The 11,049-nt window shown below is 35.7% G+C and overlaps 1 protein-coding gene across 1 annotated transcript; it reads left to right on the top strand.

The window, feature by feature from the left end:
• Positions 1-3,450: 3,450 nt before the first annotated feature.
• LOC149718759 (uncharacterized) lies at positions 3,451-10,791 on the top strand. Its single transcript, XM_089852179.1, has 4 exons — positions 3,451-3,913; positions 6,679-6,767; positions 8,423-8,775; positions 10,512-10,791. The coding sequence occupies exons 1-4, from the start codon at positions 3,785-3,787 to the stop codon at positions 10,748-10,750; spliced, it is 810 nt and encodes a 269-aa protein (XP_089708305.1). The 5' UTR covers positions 3,451-3,784; the 3' UTR covers positions 10,751-10,791.
• Positions 10,792-11,049: the final 258 nt, after the last annotated feature.

Consider the following 11,049-nt stretch of genomic DNA (forward strand, 5'->3'; position numbering starts at 1 on the left):
TAAGGGGCACCAACGGAGCCGTCCTTTGCTTTAAATGACGTATACGGGGTTAAACTGCCTGTTATTGGGCGAGAGCTCGAATTGCATCGTCTGCTACGTTCATTATGTGGGCTGTGGCAACCACATTCGACGTTGGGAATCCGAGATTTTTGTTATGATATCCAATGTGGTCAATAGCTTCTATTTTATATTTCATTCAACTGAAATTAGTAGGTTTTCTACTATTCCGTGTTATAAGACTGATAACGAGACAATTCGGTTTGGGATTGATTAGATAATAATATTAAGCAACCACAACAATGTTTCGAATTCACTATACAGTCACGTAAGGGGTCTGGGTACCTGTTTCGCCTCTAAGCCGCCCACCTCCAACGTTTTGAACTTTAATGACCCGTTCAGACTACCCAATTTTGGTCAGGGCTTTTTTTCTGGTTAGGTCAAAGGTAGGTAGGAAATTCACACTACCGGACATGTCGGCTTTACTTCTCAGAACTTCTGTGAATGGATATCATACCTGTACAGCCAATATAAACAGAGATTTCTTTGAACACTTAATCATAGAAGCCAGACTTCTTGTAATTGTCATGCATTGAATTGTAGAGCAAATTCATTATCCTTCACTAGATCTACCAATTGACGAGAAATGATCGAATTTAAATTGCACTTCTACACAATTGGATAATTAAAATAGATGGGCACCAATATATTCATTGCAATATCTCAAAATTAAATCGAAGGCTGCCATTGAAGCCAGAAATTCTATGAAAATCGAATTAAATGGAGACTTGTAGAAAAGCTATATTGTTTAAACAATATTACAACGATTCTTATTTAAGCCTTGGCTTTTCACTATTGATTATCATGGTGGCGAATATTTTAGAATTGTCCCTTACGTAGTTCATCGTAGATTATCATTGGTTAATGATCCTCAAAACTTTACTCTGCCTGAAATCGCGTAACATTAGTCACTAAATTCAACTGGCTCACAACATTCATACTACCTGATTTATTTGGCCAATTAGCTAGATAAACTTTGTTGGCTGACCAAAATTAGGTAGTCTAAACGGGGCGTAACTGGAGCGTCTCCCTCCTTTGATTAGGGAAATTCTCCTCCAGGCATTAAGTTTTTCCTCTGACCATTCATTTGTGGAAGGCATTGTAGCCCAGGAAGCATTGCCCAGACAGCAAGCCCCCGTTCAACGATCCTTGGAAAAGCCCCTGACGTATATGTTTCTGGCTTATCTCAAAGGGTTTGTTATCGACTCCCTGAAACCAAACATGCTTTCGAATCTAAGGAGTTCGACGCTTGTCGATATGCGTTACCACACTCTCCATCGGCATTGTCGTTAACAAAATAGCTATCGGTCTCAGTCTTGGGTCCCCCATCTTGGCCAATCACTTGGATAATTAGCGTCTGATATCAATGATACCACTAGCGGTCGTTAGGTACAAACCATTATCGAACATCTTCAGAGACGATAGCAAAAGACTAGATTGTCTTTGGTTCCTTCATCATTCGGGAAATTCATTTTGTGTAACTTCACTTGCTTTGAAGCTATATTACAGAAAAAGATGAATAATTCATATATTGGACTGTTTCTATGCAGTCGCCGTCGAGACGATCCGTGCCTTTGCCTTACTGTCGAGCTGTGGGAGGGCCCAACAAACGTCGTTCTAGTTGAATTCATGACAAGTAGTTCTATATATACCTAAATCTATTTAGTTTAACGTGTATATAACTTTCGGCCCACTCTGAACCTTTAATGTCTCTTCGTAATGTACACGAGAAACAAGACACAAATTTTAATTCTTCTCCCACCTTTAGTTTTCACATTCCGGTCCACTCTGAACAGTTATTTCATCATTAAAATGCATGATATTCGGCATTACTTTCTTATTTACCTTGCAATACGTAAATTAGTGTTCAGGCTATATATAAATGTAGTATAGTTTAATTAATATGTAAACACCTATTTCAAATATTAATATTAAAAGATGTTCTTGAAATATCGTAATGAAACGGAGCTTTTAGCTACAAAACTAGAAAAGGAATGGTAATTCCTAAAAATATTTCCAATATTTTCGTTTTTTATTATGATAAAAAATAATTATAATTTTGTTGGATATCATTACATACAAACACAAGGCAAACTGCTAACGTGGTGCAATGATGTAACAACGGATGCACTCAAACATACACGGAGATAGAGAACTTTATTACGCTTTCTATAATAAAACTGAGCTAAGAAACATGATTATCTTAAGTATAAAATTAAATATATAACTAATATTATATATTTTCCACGTTAATAATTCACCTTATTGTGCGTTATATCATTTTAAAAAAGAATAATTAAACAATTTTGAGCGACGAGACTTCAATTGACGTTGGAAATGCAGCGTATGTCTGTTGTGTTTGCTGATGTCAGTGCCGAAGTAGGGGCTGGTTGTGCATTTAGGAAAAGGTTAAAATGTTTATGCTTGAAACTGTGCTTCGTTTGAGGGAATTGATGCCAAACCCTTGAGGTAAGCGAGAGGCATTTACTCCAAGGGCTGTTCTCAGTTGAAAACACCGAGCACCTTCAGTGGGGCGTGATAGCTGTCAGTACTTACTGGACTCTAATGCCTTGCATAAATGAAGGGTTCACGGAGGAATTTAATGACTCGGGGATAATTTCTCTGACCAAAGGGGCAACGCTCAAGCTAGAAGTAAAAAAATTGGAAAACGGCACGTTTCGAGGTAAAGCAGGTATCCAGACCCCTTAAGAGACTGTGTGGTAAAGTCAAAACATTGTTCGACTAATGTGCATTTAGTAGTTTAACTTTATTATCTAATCAAGTTCATCCCTACTTCTTTTTTATAATTTTTTACAACACCAAATATTGGGATATCTACTTATTTCAGTAGATTAGGCCTAATACTATCACATTGAAGCTTTGGCTACTAATATCGAGCCCACTCGTATATGTTTTTGATAATACCTGGCATTGAATCCAATTTAATTTTCTTTCTCAATAGCATATGATTTAAATAGCAAGTAATTTTCAAATTACATAGGAGAATTATTAGACAGTCATTTTATACGAAACATAGAAATTGAATTGTTTGCAATCGACCTTTCTAAAAACTTTTATGATTGTTTAAATTTCAATAGGTCTAAGTCGGCACCGATACTACGCTTTTACCGATAGTATCAGATCGGTTAGTTTTATCCTATACTTCACTGATACTCGTTGAAAATCGGTTTGATGGAGCCACATCATACTTTGTTACTTTCTTAATTTCTTTTATAATACACCGCTCATTAACATTCAATATGTTCATATATTTAGTTAAAAAGAGTTACTTTTAGGTTTGAAACAACACCTCTTTAATTCAGCACCAGTTCTGGTAAAAATGTTTTTTTTTTCTCTTCTAAAGTCATTGTGGCTACCAATTGATCCGATTAATGTGGGGTTGTTTTGTAGTATCATTACAGAGTTAATCTTTAGCTTACATCAGTTTCGGTATCGGATTAAGCTAGTATTAGCCTTCCCTATCTCTAAGCCAATGGATTTTTTTCAGTGTTTTCAGGTTAATTTAAAGCGTATTTTAATAATTAACAATAATAGTATTTTATAACGCATTAAGGTTTGGGAAGACGTCCGCCTAAATTGGGGCGCAGCAAATGACAGTTTTTCCGCGATCGAGGACACCAGACTCCCGCAAAAATCAGTTTGGCATCCAAAAGTTAAACTGCACGGTTTGACACGAAAAGAATACGTCCCGAAGCAACCTGACCTGATGGTGGACAGTCTGGGAATGGCCAGCCGGGATTTCCTTTTCCACGCCCACTTCCCTTGTGAAAAACAAACAGGCAAAAGTGAACGCTTTCGATGCAAAATGTACCTCACCCTTGAAGATCCTAATCTGGTGAGAAAATTTATGATAATTAAAGACCTACACATAATTGGTACATGTACGATTTATTTACAAAATTTAAAAGAAAAAAAAACCTTTAAAGTGAGCTTATTGCGCTAACAATTTGACAAACTAACCATGATAAAACGTCCGAAATCCGGAAGTGTTTTATTCAGGGTAAAACGACGTAAGTCAGAGTAATTAAAACTATCAAAAAAAAAAAAAAAAGATAAAGGCGTATATGTTGTACTTTTCATTTGAAATCGCTTTCAAATCTAGCAAACCTATTTTTAAAAGAATAGGGACAAAACGGGTAGGTTTGGGAAAAAATGACCATTCCATTTCTATGGGAAATTTCAAGTTTGTTGTCAAAAGGTTTTATTAATTTTATTCAAATGAAAACCACCCCTAGCTACTATATTTTTTTAATGAACCATTTAAAGGATTTCTTTGAAATTTTGACCAAACATTAAGGATCCGGATTTTAGTTCTAAGGAAATTATTAAAAACTATAAACACAATTAATCAAAACTGTCTTGGATAGAACCAAGACTTAACATCATCGATAAAAATGATATGGATCACTGGATATTGAAAATTTTAAATTTAAATTTAAAGAAGTGCTTAAGTAAAAGTGGAATTTGCGCTTAGTTTGAACTAAAGAGAGGGTGAAATGAAAAATCAAGTGATTTTTTATCGATTCTGTTACCAAATGTGGATGAGAGGGAAAGTATGACAATGGCCTTAGAGCCTGTGTTAAAAAACGCGGACATCAAAGTTTCGCCAATAACTATTTAGTTTACTAGTGACTGATGGACTTGCAAACTCGCGACTAAAAGTAGTTCAGACATTTATGCTCCTTGGTTTAACCATAGCCCACTCGATCACGCGAATCACGACGCAAGCAGCTCGCGCTATAGCTAAATTACCGAGATTTATTTTAAACGTATCTAGTTTTATGTGCTCTTCTATTGCTTCGATAACCTTACTTAAATCCATATTATACCTTCAAATACCTTTTAAAACATTACCAGCTACTCTGTCCTGACTACAAACACAAATCGAGGAAGTTCTAGCATACAAAATAGCAGACGACGGTAACCGTGTAACCGCGAATTAACACAAGACCTATTTTAAGGGAGTGAACAGGCCCGGTATAGCTACGCCAATAAAACGGTCAACTATGGCGAAACTCTGATGACTCGCGACTTTTGGCCATTTTCATACTTTTCCTCTCATCCACTTTTGCTGTTACTAATTATAAGACCAATATGCATAGTGAAACACAAAAGAATTAACACGAAATGATTTTACAATTACAATTAGTTAGAAATTTCATGGATAATTTTATATAGGTAGCTCCGACCCATCACGTAACGCCCTGCCTTTTTATTAACAAAATTCTTGCGCACGCTCCGTGTCAAATGAAATTTATCGCGAGGTTTGACAAAATTTGAGCGCGATGTGGCAATTGTGGCGTGAGACATGAAGCGTGCCACGAGAGCAGGGAGTTACGCAATTGGTCGAAGATGTAAAATTATACATGAAATCTCAAACTAATTTGATTTTTAAAATCATTCGGAGGTATTTCCTGTATGTTTCACTATGCAGATTGGTCTTATAATTAGTAGAATAATTTATAAAAAAAATCTTGGTTTTCCTTTTCATCCTCCATTTAAGAGAAAGTGAAATGAAAATTTTTGAGGCATTGAAAAACGTTTCATCACCGTATTAGATTGATTAACTACTAATCAATTTAATCCCTCTCAATTATTTGAAAAAGTTACGTCCACTTTTTCGACAACAATTCCATTCAGGATCATTCAACTTTAGAGTGGATCGTTCTATTAATAAAAATATATTTACTATGTCTGCTTTTTATTTAAAAAAGCCCTCCATTTTAAAACTAAACTTTGAAACCATATTTTAGTATTAAAGAATAGATTGTGACACATGTTTCAGTAAAGATTCAGAACATTTGGAGCAGTTGATCCAAAGATGTGTTTTGTGTTACAACTGAATCCATCATTTTAACATTTGCAATTATTTTTTAAAAGCTGTCCACTCTAGAACTCGAGGGTTTGAATTTTATGAATTGTTAATGCGAGAGTTGCACCTGTACGATAAAATTGCCTGTGGTGAGGGTTTCTAGTCGTTACGAGAGAAAATTCGGATTATAGAAGAGCAGAAATGATTGCCACGTGAGGCCAAATTAAAGTGTAACACCGTTCCATAAATGGGGGTAGTAACAGTTGACAAAGACTAAGTGTTTTTATCTCAAGTGGACAATAACTATTTTGTGGGTTTTAAAAATGTATAGCTTGGCAACCCTGTTATTGCCCCGCGTTTCGGTTATCGGTTTCGTCACTTTCACGGCTAGGGTCCGGCTACGTTTATGATTCTCTCTATCGTCTCAGCTGAGTCAGCTAGCTTCGTTTTGGAAAGGTAGAAATACGTGTTGCTGAACCTCCAGTAGGATCGCCTACATGTGTCGTATTCCCATAAGCTTTGTCGCTCAGAAGCTTGGCTTACCGGAGTGCGCCACACTCTTACCTAAAGTATAATTATCGATATATGTTTTGTTTTAAGCCAAATAAGTTAAGCTTTTGACAGTCTTAGTATGTATCTTTATTCTCCGTCAGATTTGGTATTGCTTTTAAAGTGTAACTATTCAAATTATTAGAATAATAATGAATTTCCTTGTTAAACTATGTCATTGTTTACAATCGGAAGGTCAAACCATAGCAGAAAAGTTGTAATTACTTTCCTTGTTTTAGGTTACAAAACTTAATGTTGGCTTCGGAGATAATGAGGGAGATCATAGTGACAACGATAAAACTCGCAACATACACTTCGATCATTTCACGTAAGCTTTTACTGTTTAAATTTAATATTAAATAGAATTTATAGAAGTTGTACTTTGAAAATAGAAATGCATGGCCCTACAAAATAAAAAGGTGTTTCAAAGGTGTTAGGAAATACCTTGGGGTGTTTATATACTCTTTTTAGGTTTTTTTTTAACTGAGATGGTGTTTTCTCCGTCGAATAGCATCTAATGCCCTGTTGAAGAAGAGCTTGAAGAATGTGTGGCAGTACCTTTACCTCAAGATATTATGCAACTGAATTAGATTCTGGGAATTCTGAATTTTTGCAGCAAATTTGCTAGTTTTGAAGCATTTCACTACCAGCTAAAGCTACGCCCACACTTATACGGGAATTGGTTCGTTACCGGTTTGTAAAACCCCCTCCATAGCCAGTTTAAAGCAATTTCAACAGCTTAAGATCCCACTTCAAGACGCTTCTATTATTACTGCTGCGCGAAAGTTTAGATACTCAAATTGGGCGAGCTTAATTACTTTCTAACTCGACTAAAAAGTCCGAAAGTTTTCAGATAATATTTTTAAGAATGATCGTTCGACAAGCACCGACTTAAATTGAGGATAATACAACCGAATGCGACTTTAGTTAAAAAAGAGGGAGAGAAATGTCCGAAGATTTCCTTATATGGTAATGAATTTTTAAAGAATTTTAAGTGGGATTGACATGAATATTTTTAGAGGTATACAGTTTTTTAAACAGGGTCGCTTACTAGTTAAATTTTAAGAAAGGAACTAGATTTTTGATTTAAAAAATTCCTTCATTTAGGTGCTGTCTGCTATGGGAAATAAAAATACCCTTAAGACCTATCTCATCCCAGTGGGTCAGACAAGCGAAAGAGATACGACTTATTTAAAACGGTTAATTCAGACTATTTTTCCAATTTGATCGGATGTCTGTGGATATGAAATCAATTCACAATTACTACTCTGTTATTTCGTTGCTGTTTGGTTTACAGAAATACTTTAAGATCTGTAGCATTTTTTTTCTATTTTCAAATCTTCTCTAACGGACAAGAGTTTATCTTTACCGATTATTTATCTTTCCAGGATGAGAACATATCCCAAAAGATTCATTAGCAGGGCCGGATTAAGCAATTTTGCACCCAGGGGCCGAGATAGTGTGCGCCCCCTTAAGTCGGGAAAAAACGGAACAGCAAATGTCCCTAAGGGGGAATAGTTTAACTCAATGCGCCCCCAACAAGCCTTACGCCCGGGGGCCAGTGCCCCTTCGGCCCCCCTTTAATCCGGCCCTGTTCATTAGGTTAATTACATATCATTGAATTCAAAACTTTTTGAAAATTTATATCGATATATTTAGGAAAAATGTTTTTTTTTAAATTAGTTAAAAACGCTACGTAGACGAAAATATTTTAGTATACTCAAAGGCAAGTTTTATAACATCACGGAAGGATGTCAAGTCATATCTACAAGGGCCTACTGGCCCTGTAGAATAATATTTAAAAAAATGAAGGGACGGTTAAATTTTTTTTCATGTCATAAAATATTTCACATTACATAAGAACTTTCATCCATTGAAATAATTCCTATTATTTTACCATTTTTTTAAGACAGTTATATTTTTCCTTCCATTCTGACTAACATGAAACGTTTTTCTTACCATCCAATATAATTTTAATTTTAGGACAAGTTCTTTGTATGAAGTAACCGATTCTGATATTCGCTTACTGGACAACTTGAGTGAGAACTTAACTGGTGGACCAAGTTCAAGCACACAATCTAAAGCGTTCCAAATTACTCTCGAAGTCCGAGTGAGCCAAACCGCTCTAAAAATGGGATTTCAACTAGCTGCCATTTTTGGGTTATTAATGGGAAGTGCTCAGTTCATGGTAAAAAATAGCTGTTCCATCGATAATGGAAACTATAGTACAAATGAAGCCGTAATCTATCGATTCTTCCTGGCGGTTGGCTCACTGTTTACTTTCTTAGCTATTGACGTTGCTGCACAATCAATAAGAAGTGACTTCAAGTTTCAGGGTAAGAAAAATGTACTTATTATAAGGGTTTCGAATTGAAACATAGCTTAAATATACCGATGCACGAAATGCGCTATTTTGCTTGGAGTTAAATCAAATTATGTATTGCTAAAACCAGCAAAAAGCTAGATGAAGAAACAGGATCATCCCTTGTGACCGCGGAGTTGTTTCCTCTTTTTTACCCAAAACCTCCTATCCAGCTTTAGTCAGCTGACATAGCCGACCTGACAAGTCGGCCCTCCAACTCAGATAGTGTGAAAAGCGCACACAACGCTAATTTTGTTAGATTATGGGCACGATTTTGGTCGGCCAGGCACCTTTCTTAAGGCAGGTCGACTAAAGAAGTGCGAGAAGATCCATGTGATAAATGACGTAAATTAATTTTTACACTCGCTTTCGGTTGTCGTCTGCTTATCTAGTAGAGAAGAAAGGCTTGAGATTACACTGTTAAGCGTTAAAATATTTCGTTTTATAGTATCTTGATTTCCACCAACGATTCAGCTTTCTTCATTTAATGATTCATGAAAAGATCATCAAATGACGAAAGCAATGTATGTACGCAATCGAAAATAAAGCATAGCCCCGAGCAGGCTGGGAAATAAGGATATTTTTTAAACTAGTCCTTTGGACCAGTGACCCCCTAGTGTCTGAAATCATTTACTGGTCTCCGGACTGGTCCCAGCCTTTGCTCTCCAATAGATTTGCAATTAATAAACTGGTCCCGAGGACCAGTAACCCCCACTTCTTGAATTAAAAAAACTAGTCCAAGCAATTAATAAACTGGTTTTGGACCAGAGGAAGTGTGCTATTTCCCAGCCTGGCCCCGAGAGTCGATAGTAGCAGACGACTGTTCAGTCGAAAATATTCCAAAGATCAGTTCAGTTTATCATCGCCGTAGAAGGAATACTCAATGCTGTATATATCAGAATGAGAAGTCATGTAGTGTGCAGTCTGGGAAATAAGGATATTTTTTAAACTAGTCCTTGGGACCAGTGACCCCCCTTAGTGTCCTAAATAATAAACTGGTCTCCGGACTGGTCCCAGCCTTTGTTCTCCAATAGATTTGCAATTAATAAACTGGTCCCGAGGACCAGTAACCCCCACTTCTTGAATTAAAAAACTAGTCCAAGCAATTAATAAACTGGTTTTGGACCAGAGGAAGTGTGCTATTTCCCAGCCTGGTAGTGTGACTGTGAACGGTTGACCTGACACGTCGGTTCAACAAGTCTGGAAGACTATAGTCAGATGACTAAAGTTGGATAGTATGAACGTTCCATAAGACTAAAAATTTGTCTCTATAATAACGGAAAATATTCATACGAGTCATCATTGTTTTGAAATCTTTTAATATTTAGATCAGAGCAATTTTCGACATTTCACATAAAAAGTTATCAGTTTATCATTGAAAAAATAAAACCCATTATAGGTAGAACGAAACTTGGCCTTACTTTTCTCTCGCCATGTTTTGCAGATATTTGCATAGGTTGGCACTAGTTGTGTTAAACATGAGAATTATTAGTGCCGTATTCTTTGTGTTAGCAGCGAAATTGTAAATGCATTTCACTCCGGATGATTCTCTTTTTTAGTTATCCTTCAAGGATTCCTAACCTTATTATGATATACTTCTAAATTTTTATACAATCTTTATTGGAAATCTAATTCCATTTTCATCTGTTTTATCAAACAACATTTAGTCCACTGCGCTCTTTTAATTACTTCTTTTTTATTTCAACACAGTGGCAGCAATATCATTCGGGCAAGTCCTGGCTATGTCAGTGACCTTGATGTACAACATTATATTGATTGTCTTGCAAGAATTCGGAAAACTTAGCAGCGAATCGACATTATTACAAGAGTTAATTAAGCACTCCTCGACACTCGAGTTGATATTCAACGGTAAATCGTTGACAGACATATTGGATTACATAATGGCTTTCTTAATTTTGATTGTATTTGTTGTAACATTTTTTTACTAATTTGTGTCGTTTTGTATTCGGAGTAAATACTTTAGAAAGTTTCCTTGAAGTAATGTTTTTAAAAGTAGCTTCCTTGAAGAAAATCAAGATCATCTATTCTATATTTACGGTTATGAAAAAGGTTTTTGCATTTATTTTCAGAAAAAGTTTTGATTAAATAAAATATTTTTTTATCTATTTTAATAAAATAAATTTAAAATTGTTATAGTTTCTATTTTAAGTATAAACAGATGGAACCGAGGATGGAACTTTTAATTCTAGTTTAGAAAGAACAAATATCTTTATTTGTAGGGATAGAT

Source organism: Phalangium opilio, unplaced genomic scaffold (assembly GCF_054372755.1).
Source record: "Phalangium opilio isolate 3A_F unplaced genomic scaffold, DU_Popi_V2 ptg000002l_1, whole genome shotgun sequence".
Classification (NCBI taxonomy): Eukaryota; Metazoa; Arthropoda; class Arachnida; order Opiliones; family Phalangiidae; genus Phalangium; species Phalangium opilio.

Coding starts and splice junctions, on each gene's coding strand:
- LOC149718759 (XM_089852179.1), top strand. CDS start 3,785: ATGGTGGACAGTCTGGGAATGGCCAGCCGGGATTTCCTTTTCCACGCC. Junction 3,914..6,678: donor CCCTTGAAGATCCTAATCTG/GTGAGAAAATTT, acceptor TCCTTGTTTTAG/GTTACAAAACTTAATGTTGG. Junction 8,776..10,511: donor AAGTGACTTCAAGTTTCAGG/GTAAGAAAAATG, acceptor ATTTCAACACAG/TGGCAGCAATATCATTCGGG.